The sequence below is a fragment of the Spermophilus citellus genome, assembly GCF_964194105.1.
Source record: "Spermophilus citellus genome assembly, chromosome: 2".
NCBI classification, from domain to species: Eukaryota; Metazoa; Chordata; class Mammalia; order Rodentia; family Sciuridae; genus Spermophilus; species Spermophilus citellus.
Window position 1 is genome coordinate 242,743,118 of NC_138183.1, and position 18,126 is coordinate 242,761,243.

An 18,126-nucleotide genomic window follows, 5' to 3' on the forward strand; every position below is an offset into this window, starting at 1 on the left:
AGATTGTGCCGCGGCTCATTCCGGGGAAGGACGCCAAATCCCACCCTGCTACCCCCAACACTCCCTCCCCGCCACCCCCTCCAGGTCCTCCCCCACCCCAGGCGCAGGGACCTCTGCAGGGTGGATCCCAGGAAGATGCAGGACCCTATCCCTGCCTTTTGAAGATGGAAGGTGGAAAGGAGCCTGGAGATTACCTCTTGCTGTTTCTACCTGATCTGAAAATGAAAGGGGTGGGAGAGGAAATTTAGTGTGGGGGGCGGAGGGGGGGGAGCGTACTGGGAGCCCAAGAAGTGCAGAGGATGGAACCAGCAGGGGGCACTCCAGCGCGAGGTGCAAGAGGGCTGGGAGCCTGAGAATGAAACTGGATGAAAACTGGAAGGCGAGGTAGAGATTAAGAGATAGCGAGACACTCGCAGAGATGGAGAGACAGAGGCAGGGAGAAGAGACAAGAAGAGACAGAGAGACAGCTAGAGAAGCAGAGAAGACAGTGACAGAAAGAAGCAGATGCCTAGAAGAGGAAAGGACAGGAAGAGAGTAAGAAAGGGAGAGAGGGAGGGAAGAAGGGAGGGAGACAACAGAGCCGGAGATCATAAAATATGAATAAGATTGGTGGGGGGAGAAAATGAGAGAAATCGAATGAGTACGAGGGAAGAATGACCGATTATGGAAGAAGCAGAGAATGAATGGGAAGAATGAGAGCAGCATTTATAAAGCGCCGACTGTATGCCAAGCGTTGGACCCTGGCACAGAAAGAGAGGAGCCTGCCAGAGGCAGCCGGACCTGGGGTTCCTATGCTTTCCTCACAGTAGCTGCTGCCCAGGAGTCCAGCACTGCCGCGGGCCGGGCAGGACTGAGCGCAGATGGCCTTGGCGCCCGCCTTACGCGCCGCTCCATGAGTCTCAACCCCGCCCGCGCGGCTTGGCGACTGGCCCGAAGAGATCCCCAAGGGTCCCACGCTTTATCTTTCTCTGGGGTGGCCCTCGAAGACGGGATGCTGGGCACCTTGGGCCGTGCCAAGAAGAGCGGGGAATGGCAACTTAGCCTTTGTAAGGAGTCTCTTAGGTCACAGATTGGCTGACAAGGGACAAAAAGAGGTCGCTAGGGGAGCGAGAGGTCCCAGCGAGACCAGAATCCAACCCTCTATCAAAGAAAGTAGAAATTCCCAGCAATTTCCTCCCCACCTTTTGTCCTCTCTAGTCCTCTCGTATGGAATGATATATCCCCTCTTGGACACATCACATATACGTATAAACACGCACAAATTCTCACGCGCGCCCAAACTTGTATCCTCTCCTAAATGCTTTAAGGGGCGTACAACACACCCGTGCAACCTATGCCCTCGCTGCCCACTCAAGCTTGCTCGCGCAAAATCTCACTCAGCTTCACTCAGTTTCCCACCCGCTCGGACACGCACACTAGCGGGTACTCAGCGGCTCACCAGTGCTCACACTCAAGTGGCCCCATCCTCCCAGGTATAAAAGTCGCGTGCCAGCACTCAGTCACACCTGCACGAGCACCCTTGAGCGCGCGTGCACGTTCATATGCCCTCGATCTTGCACACACAAATTCTTGCACGTATTATTTTTATAGTCGCACACTTTGGGTTTCTGGTCTGGGATTGGAAGGAAAAGTGGGATCTTGAGGGTCTCGCGTGGGAGAGAGAGGCACCGTCAAGGATGCGGCGGGAGGGGAGCGCGGATTGACCCAGAAGCCCATCTCCTCCGGGAAGGTTGGGAGGGGAAAACCGGACAAGTCCATGGGGTTTCCTAACACTAGCGCTCCCCCGCAAGAAGGGATTTCTCTGGAAGCGTGGCGCCGCGGAGGCGCTAGAACTCAGCGCACAGGATCCCCCAAGGTTGGGAGGGGGCTGGGATGGAGTGGACCGGAGAGCCGCTCCCGCCTCCTAGTGGCCAGGAAAGGGTTAAGTCGGCAAGCCAGGAAGCGAGGGAGGAGCCTGCGAGTGCGGGAAGGCGAGGGGGGTGGTTGGGAAGCGCTTCTTCGCTGTCCCCACTCTCCCTCGGCGAGCAGCTGGGGCGCGCGGATCGACGGACTGACGGGCCCCGGTGCCAGCCGCGCGGCTGGGAGGGTGCGGGCACAGAGCGTCGCGGGCCAGCCCCAGCCCTCCGCAGCCCGTCGTGCCCCGCCCCGTCCCGTCGGGGCCGATGGCTCCTCCCGAGGCCCGCAGCCCGGGGGGCGCAGGGTAGAGCGCTGCGGCCGGGCCACGCAGCCTCGGGACTCCCGGGCCCCCCCGGAGCCCCGCGGAGTCCCCGCCGTCCGTCCGGCGGGCTAAGGGAGCGAGTGGGAGCGCCCTCCCCCCGCCGCCCCTCCCCCGAGCGTCGAGACAAGATGCTGCCCGGGCTCAGGCACCTGCTGCAAGGTAGGGACCCCCGCCGGCGGGAGAGCAGGGTTATCCTGGAGAGGCGAGCCGGACGCCCCTTTCCCCGGCGCGAGGGTGGGGCAGTGGGTGGCTCTGGGAGGGGGAAGAGCTCCCGGCCCCGGTCGCGCCTCCGTCCCCGAGACTGCCCGCAGGAGGAGGCACCCGGCTCGGAGGCTGCCGGAGTGTGCCCGGAGCTCGTGACCGAGAGCGGACGCGAGGGGCAAGCGCGCCGGGCCGAGGCGGGGAGGGAGGCTCAGGTTCCGCTGTCCCGGCTCCACCTGCTCCCGGAACGCTGAGGACTCGGGCGGCTGGGGAAGCGCCGACTCAGCAACTCGTGCCCGGTGCCTCAGCACTTTCCAGTCACCTGGGAGGACGAGCGATGTGGGTAGGGGGCTGCCTGGGAAGGGGGGCGCAGAGGGAATCCCCAAGGGCCCTCCCTGGTAGGACAGATGGACGGGCTAGAAAGAGGACAGTTCCGTGGTTTGAGTGACAGGCAAGGGTGTGGACCGGAGATTGGGGGTGGGGTGGGGAAGGGGTCCGAGGGGGAAGGCTAGGGAAGGAAAGTCGAAGATGGAGAAAAGTGGTTAGGGAAGTCGGGGGAGAGGAGGGAATGGGGGAGAGAAAAGAGGAGGAATAAAGGCTAGAGGGGAGAGCTTCCAGGGACCAGAGATCCAGAGTAAGACGGAGGAAGAGGAAGGGCAGGGGAGACCAGAACAGGGCAAGAGGTGAAGAGAACACTATGGACAGGCACCTAGAATCAGGGGTGGAGATAACGGAAAAAGAATGAGGACTGGTGCCCTGGAATGGGAATGGGAAGATCAGAAACGTGATCTCGCTGGAGACAGTGGATAGGGATGGGATGTCAGAACCAGGGGAAGATGGTCAAGGATGAGCTCCAGGCTTGGGGACCAACCTGAAACTGTAGATGGGAGAGGGGCTGGGGTAGATCTGGATGCAGAGAGGGAAGAGGAGAAGGAAAAGAAAGGGGTGGGAGAGAGGGCCCAGCGGGAGGGGGTGGCTGCCCAGGGATGAAACAAAGAGGCTCTGGAAACCACTTCCACGTGGAAGCCCTCCATTCCCAAAGAGCCTGCCTGTCACACATCCCTTCTATCAGGGAGTGGCTGATGGGCCAGACCCAGGACTGAGCTCAGGGGCTGGGGGCAGCTGTGAGGAAGACCCGGTAAGGACCTCCCAGCGGGGAGGCAGCCTCCTAGGGTGGGCACCGGGGCAGGCTTGGTGCTGCCATTTATATCTCCGAGCCCCGACGACGTCGCATGCTGCCACTGACAGTGGCTGCTTATTTTGGGGTGTTACATTCTGACAGAGTGAGAAGCTGTTTGCAGCAGCTTTCAACCTCCAGTCACCAGAGGCATCAGTGCCTCCCCAGGCCCTTCCCTGGCATCACCCCACCTCCATCCTACTCCCAGTCTCTACCTCTTGGGACCCTGCCCCCTGGGCATCGGCATGGCAGGCCTAGCCTTTCCCGAAAGCAGCCTGTTGGGTGTGGAGATGGGGCTTCCGTCCTGACCCCGTGCCACTCCTCCCAGAGCCAGAGGCCTGCCTGTTTCCTGGGACCACTCTGTGCAGGCAACCGGGCTTTGGCACCCTGGCTCCTGCCCTCCACCCAGGTCCACCTGCCTGCTCCTTAAGTTCCTGCATGAGGGCCTCTGGCCTAAAGGATGGCCCAGGCGGGAACCCTGTCTCAGAGCCTAGGCATCCGAGGTTAGAAAGCCCAGAGTCCTTGACAACAGCCCCTAAGTGAAAGGATACTTTTTGGCTTGGGCACCTCAGGATCAATAACCGTGTTCTGGCCTTCCTCTGCTTTCCTTGCTGGACAGTTCTGGCCTTATCTCTGGACAATGGTCATCACTTCTTGACTCCCACATGTGTGGTCCCCTAAAACAACCACGGCTAGGAGCCCAGGAGAAAAAACTCCAAAGAGCCTGGGCCCCTTCCTTGCCTTGACCCTAAACAGCCAAACAGCCAACATTACGATCGGTCCAGACCTGGGCACCTGGGCCCAGCCTCTGTCCTCTCTGTCCCTCAAGGGCACTGTCTCTCCTACCCAGGGATGGTTTCTATGGATATTATTGAGGGAGGGGGCTCCTAGAGAGAGGTCAGGGAGTCTGTCCTAACATGGGTTTGACACCCTGCCTTGCAGTGAGGGGGGGGGGGCGCCTGTACTAACTGCATGACCTGAGGCCCCTCCTTCTTCGAGCTGGGGGTCCTGGCAGCATTGACCTCACAGGGGACTGTGTCGGGTTGCATCCTTTGGGGAAAGAAGTTAGCACACACAAGCACAGTGTCTGGATCACAGTAGGGGCTTCATGTCAGATGGCTTCCTCCCTTCCCTGCTCCACACTCCCCTGCAGCTCAGGCTCACCTGCCTATAGGGGGAGCCGTGAGCAGAGGGTGAAGTGGACAGTGAGAAAGGGCTTTCCTCTGTGTGTAAGGTGGCAGGGAGACATGAAGGCCTGGGCTGCCCGCTCTGAACCAGCCCTTCCCCTCCCCAGCCTTCAACTGTGAAATGGGGGTGGGGGTTTGCTCTGGAGGGTCACCAGCTATCCCCGCTTCCAGCCCAACACATTGTGCATCTCAGCCCTGACTCTGCCAGGAATCCACAAAATGGGGGCCAGGAGTGGAGCCGTGGTCCTCAGAGAAGAGGCAGCAGTGAGGAGGCAGGGCCTGAGGGAAGGGTCGTGGGGAAGAGGCGGGAGAATCAGGGGCGGGGAGGGAAGGAAGAGGCCCACCCTGGGCAGGACAGGGGTGGGAGGAAGCCCCCAGCTCTGCCCCGAGTGCCCCCTCCAGCCCAGCCTGGGGCAGAGGGACCCGGAGCCCCCCACCTTCCCCTCCTCCTCCTCGCCTCCAGTGAGCGCCGCAGCCTGAATTATGGATGAGGCTCCTTGGGTTACGCTGCTTTGCACGGCAGCAGCAGCAGCGAGGGCCAGAAATGGCAACAGAGTCACTGTTACGCAGCAGCTGTCACGGAGGGGCCCCCAGCTCAGGGTCCCTCCTCAAGTAACCTGCAGGGAATACCATCGTAGGCTGGGGGAGGTGGGCAGTGGTGGGGGGAGAACTGGGGACAACAGGGAGGCTGTTGGAAGAGAGAAGAGCCTCAAGAGAGAGCAGGGAAGGCTGGATACTAAGGGTGAGTAGGGCCCTTGCCAGTCCCTGCCCAGCGGGACTCAACTCTGGAAGACACCTGGTGCCTGGAGGAGGAGGAACTGACCCCGGGGTCATTTTGGTGTGCACATCCTTCCTTCCGTCAGTCTCTCCTGGGATAGCAGTTAGTCCCAGAGGCTGGAGGAAGAGCTCCATAATCCCCCAGAGAGCCGGTGGCCACTAGGGCTCACATTCTTGTGAGCTTGTGGATAAGGGGTGGGATTAAGGGATCAGAAAAGGATTGGGTTTCCTTTGGTGTCAAGTCCTTGGGGAGGCAGAGCTCAGAGGGTAACTGACAGGAAAGGAAGTGTCCTGGCTGGGCATCAGGAGAATCCTTTATTCTGATCCTTGCCTGGCACCACTTTTCTGTGTGACCTTGGGCAAGTTGCTTGCCCTCTCTGAGCCCCAGCTGTCACCTCTGTCGAACAAATGATCCTACCAGATGAACCTGGAGGACTTAGGCAGCTCTGAAAATGTCCAATTTGAAGCCCTAAACCTCAGTGCTCAGGAAACCTATCGTGGGTCCCCCATTGTGCTTCCACACCCCACCCCTGCCTGGTACAGATGAGGGGTGAGAGACATGCTCCTCCGTCCCACGTGGCTTTGAAAAACTCGGGAGGAGAAAGTAATCGTGAAACGCCGCACGGGGGAGGGGTGAGAAGGGCCGAGAAACGCGGAGGTGGTGTGAACGAATGGAACAGCCGCGCTGTGTCACTGAGTATTACATCACACCCAGCCTACACACGCACGGGGCCCGGCACTCACACACACGCGGGGGACAGCCAGCGCACGCTTGCACGCACCGCGCAGCGCAGGGAGGGGCCCGGGACAGGGCGATGGGGCCTGGGTTCCTGGGTTGGTGCTGGGAGGCCCCCCGAGAGCCAGCAGCCAGGACCACCAGGTGCTGGGCATTGGGTCCCGAATCTGCGCCAGTGTGCTACCCTGGGGAGGAGACCCCCCAGCACCTGTGACGGCAAGGCCATATTCGGGGCCTGCCGGTGCCATGTGTGAACACCTGGCTCACAGCACTTCACAGTAGTAAGCACCTGGCTCCCGGTTTCCCAGAAGCACACGCACATGCACGCATCCACACACAGCCACCTCCAGAGTGTGACATTGGCACAAAACAACCTCCTAGGTGTGCAGTTCACAGCCCTGGAGGCCTCACCCTCAGTCACCCACCCCTGAGCCTCTCCTGGGGTCTCTGGATCCACACAGAGCCCCAGGATCTCAGGTCCTTGGGCCCAAGAACCAAGTCTGCCTCCCCTGAGCCTTTGAAGGCCTGGGACACTGCTTGAAGCCAAGGGTGCTCGGTTGCTGTGGCCCAGGGACTGGGGCCTGGCTGTGGGAGGCTGGGCTGTCCTCTCTCCAGGCAAGGCTGCCAGAAGAAAATCCCAGGAGCTATCTGTGGGAAGCACATGCAGGGGAGAGGTCAAGCTGGCTCCAGCCAGAACTTTAATGTGCTCTAGTTCCTGCGGGTGGACAGGGGTGGAGGGGCCTGCCCGGCCTTGCTGGAGCCCAGAAACACAGGCCCCTGCACTGGACCCGCCAATCCTCAGGCTAACTCCATGCATCTCCTTCTCTATCTACATGGTAAGAAGGGTGGACCATACCCAATCTTCAAATGTTACTTTAGGAAACAAATTAAAACTTTTTAAAGTGACTTTGAACGAGAAGAGCCCAAGATGCAGAACGCAGATTTCCGGGCTGCCACACTCAGAGTTTGGATTCTGCATTCTTTTGGAGAGGACAGCTGATCCTGGTGCATGTGCCTGGTGGTCCTGGGTAGACCCACTGGTCCCTACGGTCCCTCCTGGAGTGTAGAGGCTCTGCTTCCTCCCAGGTAAAACAGCAGGAAGGCGAGGGAGGACTTTGGTCACTGGGTTCAGCAAGGCTGGGCCTCAGGAATGTTGTGCACAGGCCTTAGACTCACAGAGGCTTCAGTTAGTTCTAGTCATTCTCAAGTGGGTTGGTTTTTCTCCCCAGGGGACATTTGGCAGTGTCTGGAGACATTTCGGTTGTCACAACTGGGGGCAGGGTGCTGCTGGCATCTAGTGGATAGAAGACAGAGCGACTGCTGAACACCCTACATAGGACTGCCCCCACAACAAAGGACTCCCGGCCCACTGTGGACCCTGGGGTGGTGCAGCTCTCACAGTTAGTCTTTTGACATTAATCTCTCAACAAGGTCAAACATGCAGCGGTGAAAGCAGACTAGAATGAAAAGACATGTGATCATCAAACAACTTTATATGCATGGAGGTGCTTCCTACAATGCCTCTTGGTGTTATGTTTTAATATACCTCAAAAAGAAGGTTTGCAGCCCTGCCAGGTGGCACACACACCTAGAATCCTAGCTATGCTGGAGGCTGAGATAGAAAGATTGCAAGTTTGAGGCCAGCCTAGGCAACTTAGCCAGACCCTGTCTCAAAATTACACATACACACACACACACACACACACACACACACACACACACATATATATATATATATATATATATATATATATAGTAATGGGGATTGAAACCCTTTGGGTCCACTCAACCACTGAGCCACATCCCCAGCCCTTTTTATATTTTATTTAGAGACAGGGCCTCACTAGGTTGCATAGGGCCTCACTAAGTTGCTGAGGTTGGCTTTGAACTGGCAATCCTCCTGTCTCAGCCTCCGAAGTCACTGGGATTACAGGTGCGCCACACCGCACCAACTAAAACAATAATTTTAAAAAATGAAAAGGGCCGGGGGTGCAGCTCAGTGGCCGAGCACCTTGGGTTGAATCCCCAGTGCCAATAAATAAACAAACAAACAAATAAATAAAAGTTTGCAAGCCTCAAAGGAGCCTCAAGAATGAAGCGGCCAGGCCTCTGCAGACTCTGAGGGGCATCCAGAAGCCCCTGCCTGACATCCTGTGCAGAGACCCATCTTCGGCCGGTGGGCGCGGCCCCTGGGCCTCCAGCCAGCCCTCACTGGCCTCTCCCCGCAGGTCCCGCCTCAGCCTGCCTGCTGCTGCTGCTCCTGGCCCTGCCCCCCGCAGCCCCCAGCTGCCCCATGCTCTGTACCTGCTACTCGTCGCCGCCCACCGTGAGCTGCCAGGCCAACAATTTCTCCTCGGTGCCGCTGTCCCTGCCGCCCAGCACGCAGCGACTCTTCCTCCAGAACAACCTCATCCGCACTCTGCGGCCTGGCACCTTCGGGCCCAACCTGCTCACCCTGTGGCTCTTCTCCAACAACCTCTCCACCATCTACCCGGGCACCTTCCGCCACCTGCAGGCCCTGGAGGAGCTGGACCTCGGTGACAACCGGCACCTGCGCTCCCTGGAGCCTGACACCTTCCAGGGCCTGGAGCGGCTGCAGTCGCTGCATCTGTACCGCTGCCAGCTCAGCAGCCTGCCCGGGAACATCTTCCGCGGCCTGGTCAGCCTGCAGTACCTCTACCTCCAGGAGAACAGCCTGCTCCACCTCCAGGTGAGCGCCCCCCACCCCCCAGCCCTGTCCCGGGGCCTCCAGTCCCTCCTCTCTCCAGGCCACCTTCCTGCCTCACAGTCTCCACGTCTCTCTTTCTCTGCCCCTGTTCTAAGTTTCTGTCCCCCTCACATTCTCAGGGTCTTTCATCTCCTCTGTCTACCTGCCTCAGTGTGGGTCCCTGTGTGCCCCTCTAGCTCCCCAGCCCCCACCTGTCTTCACCTGCCTTTGCCTGTCCCTTCCCGGCCCTCTCTGCCTCTTTCCCTGACTTGCCTCCCCCATCTGTCTGCCTCTGCCTCTTCTGTCTGTCTCCCTTCACACACCCACTCTGCACACTCCCCCATGTCTGTCTGGGTGTGTGGATGTGTCTTTCTGTGATCTCTGCTTTCCCCGTGTTTGCCTTCAGGGGACTGTGCCTTGCACCAGGCACCCCAGCCCAAAGGGCTCTGTGGCTGCTCTTTTCATCCACCCCCAGGTCCTCCCACAGCACAGGCAAGTGGGGCCAGAGGGCAGAGCACTGCTCTGAGGTCCCAGAGAAGGGCCCACTGTGTCCAGCTCCCTGGATAATAGGACATGGACCTGCCCTGCCCTCTCGGGCTTTCTGTTTCCACACCTTTCCTCTCAGTGCAAGGGAGGACAGAACAAAGGGTAAAAAACGCTGTTATACTCTTACCCAGCCGGAAAAGGAGGCCCTGAAAGCTAAAGGAGTAACAGCAATTGTTATTTATTGTTATTATTATTGATCTAATTGTTGTTTATTGTTGTTGTTATGCTGAGCGCCTGACAGTCAGATCCTCTGGGTCTGTTTCCCTGGGAAGCAATAACACACCCTCCAAACCACAGGAAAAGGAAACCTTCCCTGGCTATGCAGCCTCTGGCTGGAAGGGGACAAGGTACTCCACTTCTCCCCCTCCCCACTTAAGCCTGGCAGGCACCTCCCCCTCCCACCCCAGGGCTGGCGCTAGATAGTCACCAGTCTGCTGGCTGGAAAACCAGGTCTGCATCGCTGAGGCTCATGATAATAGCCATTGCAATAATAATCTAACAAGCATTTGTCAAAAGTACCCACAGTGTGCTAGGTGCTGAGAAGACAGTGGTGGACGGAACAGTCCCTGCCTTCACAGAGAGAGCATTTTTATGGGGAGGAAGAGAAGTAAAATGCATAGTGTGCTGGGAAAATGGCTTGTGCTAGTGCGGAAACCATGAGCAGCCATCAGCACTCAGAGGGTGAGCACTTGACCCGGGTCAACCCTGCCATTCACAAGAGGGTAACGTATTTCAACCTGGGCCTCAGTTTTCCCACCTGTAAATCAGGGGTAGCACAAGCACCCATCTCCTAGGGATTTCATAAGAATTAAATGCATGAATAATTTGTAAGGCACTTAGAATAGTGCTTGGCATACTGTAAGCACTATATAAATGCTTGTTAAAATACTATTTTAAGAAAGAGGAAGGAGCCTTATTTAACACTGGTCTTGGTGGAGTGCCCCAACCTGAACCTCATCCTGGGGATTTAGGTCAAAGTCAAGGACTATACTAAGGCCATGGGTGGGTTCCAGAACACCCCCTCCTTCTTCTTCCTAATGTTTCCCAGAACCACGTGGTTTACAAGGCACTCCTGGCCACCTCAGCTCACTCCCACAACCCTATTGGGGGCTTGTCTCCACTGTTTCATTTTAATTGTTTGTAGTGGTAGAGGGACAGAAGGCCTTTATTATATTCGTTTATTTTTATGTGGTGCTGAGGACCCAACCCAGGGCCTCCCACCTGCGAGGCAAGTGCTCTGCCCCTGAGCTACAGCCCCAGCCCTCACCTCACTGTTAACAGTGACAAAGCGGAGGCCAGGGGTCCCCAGGACTTTGTAGACATGTAACCACCTCTAAACACAAATCTCTTAGCCATGGTCCTTGTGACTGAGGGCTCGCTGTTCTCACCATCACACTAGCTTTACAGCCGCCTGACCACAGGGACAGTTAGGGACACAGGGGACGCGGGATGGAACTTCCTGAGGCCACACAGTCAGAGGAATTGCCACTTGAGCCTGTACAGTCTGACTGCACTTCAGGGGGATGGTACCCCAAAGTACAGTTGGGTGGGCTTGTTTTTGAAAACCTACACAATGCTGGACCCAGTGGCGCACGCCTGTGATTCCAGCGGAGGCTGAGGCAGGAGGATGGCAAGTTCAAAGCCAGCCTCAGCAAAAGCAGGTGCTAAGCAACTCAGTGAGCCTGTCTCTAAATAAAATGCAAAATAGAGCTAGGGATGTGGCCAGTGGTTGAGTGCCCCTGAGTTCAATTCCTGGTACCCCCCCCAAAAAAAAAAAAAGGAAAAACCCATACTTTGGAGTGTGCCAAACCCACGTTCCAGTCCCGGCCACTAAACGACTTTGGACAAATCCCCTCACCTCTCAGTCACCATTTCCCTGCTTCTAAGTTGGCAGTCAGGACAGTACCTACTACTTATCTCAGTTTTGTGAGGATGAAGTGGAAACCCTCAGCGCAGAGCCACCCGCCAAAGGTACTGTCCTTTTCACTACAGGTTGAGCACCCTGTATCCAAATTGCTTGGGGACCAGGAGCGTTTCAGATTTCAACTGTTTTGGATTTGGGACTATTTGCATATACATAATGAGATATCTTGGGGATGGGACCAGAGTCTGAGCACAAAATTCATTTACGTTTCATATATGCCTATACACATAAGCTGAAGGTAATTTTATACAACATTTAAATAAATTTGCACATGAAACAAAATTTGTTTTGTTTTGTGGGATTGAACCCACGGGCGCTCTACCACTGAGCTAGAGCTGCAGCCCTTTTGATTGATTTATTTTGAGACAGGGTCTCTCTAAGTTACCCAGGCCGGTGCCGGGAACTTGAAATCCTCTTGCCTGACCTTCTCTGGGATTGCAGGTGTGCACTGTCACACCCACAAGGAACAAAGTTTCATGGTGTGGAATTTTCCACTGTGGCATCATGTCCGTGCGGCCAAACTTTCAGATTTCGTAGCATTTCTGAGTTTAGATTTTCTGATGAGGGTGCTCAACCTGTATTTTCATTACTCCTGCTACTCCTGGTACTCAACCACTCCTGCAGAGCTCTCCGTCTCCTTCCTTATTCATACATATTAGTTGTTCATTATCTAACCTCAGATGAGTTGTTTCCCCTCTCTGAACCTCAGTTTCCTCATCTGTACACTGGGAATAAGAAAAACAATACCTTCCACCAAGAGTGGATGGACTGAGTAAAGGAGTGAGTGTCCGTAAAACATAGTGTAGTGCTGAATAAATTATGTTAATACGAACGATCCTCCACGGAGTTGCAGGACAAGACAGTAGTCCGGGCCTGGGGTCAGCAAAGGCCCAGACAGAGGGGACCGCAGGTGGCACTGGGGAGAGCACTTGTTCTGCACATCCCTGGCATGCAGGGTACAGGGCATCATGGGAAGGAAGCACTTCACACCTGGCCCTTTATAGAGGCAGAAAGACACAGCCTCTGCCTGTGACCTGCCTGCCTGGTGGAACTAGGCTGGGAGATGCCACAGGCAGGTGAGGAAACCCGTGGGCTGAGGTGAGATCCACAGGGGCAGGTGCGACCCAAGATGGAGCTGGGCCTACCCGAGAAGGGAGGCTTGGAGGGGGCTACCAAAGGGGACCACAGCTTTTCAGGATGTGGCAGGTAGACACGGAAATGGGGTGGGGTGGAGGAACTCACAGATGGTCTGCTGTGGGCCAGGCAAGGAGCCAGAGGAGTTCATTCAACAACAGATATTTACTGAGCACCTACTACATGCCAGGCAGTGTGCAGGGGTGCCAGGGATTCGAGGAGTGAACAAAACACTGTCCCTGCTCTGCTGGAGACTATTTCCTATGGGAGGGTAGCCAGAAAATGATAGAGAGTTTATTCTTCCTTTCTCTCTGTGTGTGTGGGGGGGAGAAGGGGTGCTGAGAATTGAACCTGGGGCCTCAGGCAGTGGCTAGGCAAGCGCTCCACCATCGAGCCACTTCCCAGACCTTGTTCTTTCAGCCATAGCAGCAGCCTGCACAGTGCTTAAGAGCCATCTTTGCACTCAGGCAAGTCTGAGTTTGAATCAATCCCAGCCTCACTTCCCATTTACTGAGTGCTTTGGGGTAAGTTACTTAACCACTCTGAACCCCCCTGAGGTGGGAGAGGTGTTGTGATGATTAAAGGCAAGAGACTACTTTCAAGGGGCTCAGGCTGATGTCTGGCCCAGCATGAGTATTCGTTGAATAGTAGCTTTCATTCAACTGTTGGCAGCAAGGACACCCACGGAGCCTCAGCAAAACTAAGGCACCAGTCTCAGGTCACCAGTGGCAAGGGACACAGTCTAGAATTGGCCCAGGTCTGCCCAGCCCCAGAGTGCAGTTGTTCAGAGCCCGATCCCAGGAGTTCATGTCCACGTACATTTAATGTGAGCTGTTGGGCTCTGGGCAAGTGGCTTCCGTCTCTGAGCCTCCCTCTCCGAGCCTCCCTCTCCTAGCCTGTGAAGTGGAGGTGATCATCGTATCTGCCTCACAAGGTTGTGGTGATGCAGTTACTACCTAGGCTATGTGCAGCACAGAGCTTGGCACACGGCGGGAGCTCAGCAACTCATCTGCCTGAGGCTGCTGACGCCGACGATGACGATGATGCCCACCATAGACTGGTGGGCACCATGAGCGGGGGTGCCTGGCACAGAGAAGGCACTCAAAACAGCTTTGCTGAATGAGTGAGGTACATTTCAGGACTCGCCAACTCATAAATAGCAGATGAGAATGGGACCGTAAAGATCAACTACCCTGAAAGTCATTTGTTTCAGATGAAAAAAAAAGAAAGAAAAGAAAAGAAAAGAACTGAGGCCCAGAGAGGTGCCTGGAGCTATCCAAGGTCACACAGCCTAGCAGCTAATGTGATTAGTGCCAGGAGCTGGAAGGCTGGAGGGAAGCAAGGTTAAGAACAGGGAAGGCTGTCCAGGAAAGGGAGGGGGCAGGGATCCTGCCTTAAGATTCCAAATGGATGCAGAAAGCTGTGAACTGGCCAGTGAGGAGGTGAGGGAAATGTGGTTTTTGAAATGGAAGAGGATGACTTTAGCAGACACTCTCAGCCCAGAGGGAGGGGCGATAGAGAGGGTGATGGGGGAGGGCCTGGGCTGTGAAAGTCAAGAGCTTATTAATGCACAGAGAACCGTTTTAACGGTGGAGAGAGGAAGGACCGGATTTGAGAGCTGCAGCCGAGGAAGTGGCAACGGGATTTGGCAACAGCTTGGATGGGGGAAGGGGGGATGGACCCCAGGGCCGAGGCTCAGGGAGGGGAGGGCAGAACTGTGCAGAGAGACAAAGAGGAGAAGAGCCTGGAATGGAAAATCAGGACTGTGGTCCCTGAACACATGGTCTTCCCTGCCTGACCTTCCCAAGTCCCCAAAGTGCTGATTACCCCTGCTCCTTCCCTGCCCTCTCCCATATTGATCCTCTGACCATACATCTCTGGGTGTGTCCTAGTCTTGCTGATGCTCCATGAAAAAGAGAAACCCTAAATAAGTGAGGGGAAGACATTCCGAGTCCACTCTTGAGGAGGACAGGGGACAAGCAAGGCTGGAGCTAGGCAGGTGCAGGAGCCAGCTGAGGACCCGAATGGGGACTGGGGCTGGGCAGTGGCATCAGGGGGCGGAGAACGCTGGTGTCTGAGGCAGCGAGAAGGTTGAGGGGGACGGATCTCAATGTGGCCAAGAGGAGGGCTCTTGGCAGGCTCAGTTCCTGTGGCAGAGAGGGCGGAAGCCAGATGGGAGGGGGTGAGAACGCACAGGAGCAGGGAGGTGGAGCTGGGGGTGGGGACTGGGAGGCAGTGCCCTCCCCCACCTGAGGCCTCCCACCAGGCTCCTGGGTGGTGTGGACAGGGGATGTCCTCCCCAGGCAGTAGAGGGAGGACGGCCACAGTCAGGGACCAGGACCCCAGCTGAGCTGTCATGAGAAGGGAGGGTGCTCATGTCCCCGAGAGAAGCAGACCTGCTGGGACCTGCTAACCACAGTGATGCTGATGCTGGCAGGACCTAAAGGCTGTGGGGTCAGGGGACTGGGGTTCTAGCTGCTTCTCCAATGAGCCCTTCATCTCTCTGGACCTTGGTGCCCTCCCCTGTAAAAAGTGGGTTGTGCTGGGGGATCTTAAAATACTAGCTCCCAGATACGCTGATCCTCAGAATTCCCTGATGAGGGGGTTAAAATGGTCCCCACCCCCACCGTGGATCACACCCACACCTGTTAATTGTGAACTAAATTCTGAATTCCAAGGTCCTTTCCAGCACTCACATGACTCCCCCACCCCCAGGCAGGTGGGACAGCTTCTCTAAGGGGTGGAGGTGCAGGGGAAGCAACTCTTTCTTCCCTTCCCCTGCCTCCCCTAGTGGAGGTGGGGTGGAGCTGATCCCTGGTCCCCTGAATCACCCAGCCTAGCCCTACTTCCCTGATAACCATCAGTTACTGATGGTGTTCCATGACACACCTGCCAGGTACTGGTCCTCAGCAGTGTGGTAACTTTAGCCCTCAGTCCACTGAGAATTTTTCTCCCTGATTTGCATATTGAGGAAACTGAGTCTTGATGGGGTTAAATAACTTGTCCAAAATAACCCAGCCAGAAGAAAGGCAAGCTGGGTTCAGAACCAGGGCTCTAAATCCTGAGCCTGTGGGCTCCTTCCTCCCTGGACTGAGTCCCTGGGTACAGGCACTGTGCTCAGCCTTGGGCTCATATGAACTTCATGTGAACGGTCTTGTTTGATCCTCAGAACAAACTCACCAGGTGGAGTCACTCATCTCCACTTTACAGAAGAGGAGACAGGTTTGGAGACATTGCAGACTTGGCCAGGTTGACGATAATAACTAGCGCAGAGAAAGTCTATCAAGGGGAAACAGTTTTCCAAACACCCTAATGTGCTCTGCTTCATTCAGTCCACACGTTACAGATGAGGAAACTGAGGCACAGGGATACCGAGTGACTAGTATAAGGTGGCAGAGTCACTTAGGGACTGATCCAGGATTTGAAACCAGAAAGTCTGGTTCGCTGTCTGCAAACTTAACCAAATCAGAGATGCCCATTCTCCAAGTGTGGTCCTCCAACAGCCGCATCTGCCTCTCCTGGGAACCTGTCAGGATAGACTCATTCCCAGGCAACACCCAGAGTCCCAGACCTGCCAGATGGGAAGCCCGGGGCGGCGTTCGGGGATCTGCACGGGACACACCCTAAGGGTAAGATCCGCTGACCTCAACGTTCCCGCTTTTTCCGCTGCAAATAGGTTAGAAGAGGCAGAGTTCCAATCCCGGACTCCGAACCCAAAGGTCCAACCCTTTCCACTCTGCCACAGTGCTCCGCTCCTTCCCTCACCCGGGTCCCCACCTCGCTCAGGACCACTCTCTTCTATTCCCGCCCCCACCCAGGATGACCTGTTCGCGGACCTGGCCAACCTGAGCCACCTCTTCCTCCACGGCAACCGCCTGCGGCTGCTCACAGAGCACGTGTTCCGCGGCCTGGGCAGCCTGGACCGGCTGCTCCTGCACGGGAACCGGCTGCAGGGCGTGCACCGCGCGGCCTTCCGCGGCCTCAGCCGCCTCACCATCCTCTACCTGTTCAACAACAGCCTGGCCTCGCTGCCGGGCGAGGCGCTCGCCGACCTGCCGGCGCTCGAGTTCCTGCGGCTCAACGCCAACCCCTGGGCGTGCGACTGCCGCGCGCGGCCGCTCTGGGCCTGGTTCCAGCGCGCGCGCGTGTCCAGCTCCGACGTGACCTGCGCCACGCCCCCGGAGCGCCAGGGCCGAGACCTGCGCGCGCTGCGCGAGGCCGACTTCCAGGCGTGTCCGCCCGCCGCGCCCACGCGGCCCGGCAGCCGCGCCCGCGGCAACAGCTCCTCCAACCACCTGTACGGGGTGGCCGAGGCCGGGGCGCCCCCCGCCGACCCCTCCACGCTCTACCGAGACCTGCCCGCCGAGGACTCGCAAGGGCGCCAGGGCGGAGACGCGCCCACCGAGGACGACTACTGGGTGGGCTACGGGGGCGAGGACCAGCGCGGGGAGCAGACGTGCCCCGGGGCTGCTTGCCAGGCGCCCCCGGACTCCCGCGGCCCCGCGCTGGCGGCCGGGCTCCCCAGCCCCCTGCTTTGCCTCTTGCTGCTGGCGCCCCATCACCTCTGACTGCGGTGCTGAGACTGAAGAGGCCGGGGTTCAGGCCCCTCCCCCCGAGCCGCGGCCCGGACCCCGTCCCTGCCCACCCCACCCCGCCAGGCCCTTCCGCCTTCCGGTCCCCTCCAGGCTCCCCGCCTCCTCTGGACCAGGCTGTCGCTCCTGGCCTTCTGGCTGCTCTGACTGTGGCAGGGTGTGTGGCGGCTCAGCCCTGTTCGCCCTAATTCTAGCCATTAACTCTTCTTCCCCATCCCGAGGCTGGGGTGGGGCACCCCAGGCAGCCGCTGGCCGCCCTCTCTGGGGCTCACAGTGGACTCGAGAGGGGCTTTTGTCTGCAGAGCATCTTCCACCAGCAGAGCCTTTGGAAGCTCCCCCAGGGGAGCCCCACCCAGGACCCTTCGGAGGGATGCCTCAGTGAGGGCCCCTGCTGATCCTAGTCCCCTCGATCTCCTGACACTGGGGGAACACTTTCTCCTAAGTCTACCCTGGACAATTTTTAGGGCGCCTGGGGAGAGCTTTCCTCTCCACCATGGCCCCTGTGTGGTGAAGATCAAAAGAAGTTGTTTGGGAAAAAAAATTTATTAAAAAATTCTATTATTTTATCTCCTGTAAGATTTTTTTCTGGGGAGTGGGGGAGCTCAGAATCTCAAAAGTGGGATGAGGGCTGAAAACCGTAAGGATTTCAGGACTGGAGGGCTAGAGGAAAAGAACCACCTTGTGCCATCAAAGAGCTTCCTGCTGGTAGGAGCTGGTGTGTGATCTCTCCCTTTGAGAAGTTGAAGCCTGAGAAAGATTTGTGTAGCACTGAGTCCCAGGAAGGTGAAGTTACAGCCCAGAGTGGGTGCTGATGGCATCTCCTCTCTTTTGTCCAGGAGAAGCAGGAACAACCAACCCTGAGTTGTCTCCAGCCTGGCTAAAGTCTCCTTTTCCTGCAAGGAGGGGGGGGGGGGCAGGGAAGACATC

The 18,126-nt window shown here is 57.1% G+C and overlaps 1 protein-coding gene across 3 annotated transcripts; it reads left to right on the plus strand.

Annotated features, from left to right (window-relative positions):
• The first annotated feature begins 1,952 nt into the window (after positions 1-1,952).
• Positions 1,953-17,734, plus strand: RTN4RL2 (reticulon 4 receptor like 2). Of its 3 annotated transcripts, none has more exons than XM_081264682.1 (4): positions 1,953-2,377; positions 8,525-9,006; positions 16,111-16,236; positions 16,426-17,734. In XM_081264682.1, exons 1-4 carry the CDS (start codon positions 2,347-2,349, stop codon positions 17,173-17,175), a joined length of 1,389 nt encoding a protein of 462 aa, XP_081120808.1. In that variant the 5' UTR covers positions 1,953-2,346; the 3' UTR covers positions 17,176-17,734. The 3 variants fall into 3 exon arrangements, with proteins under 3 accessions (XP_081120808.1, XP_081120810.1, XP_081120809.1); XM_081264683.1 differs by lacking the exon at positions 1,953-2,377 and adding an exon at positions 2,469-2,762; XM_081264684.1 differs by lacking the exon at positions 16,111-16,236 and having other exon boundaries at positions 1,954-2,377; positions 16,426-17,733.
• Positions 17,735-18,126: the final 392 nt, after the last annotated feature.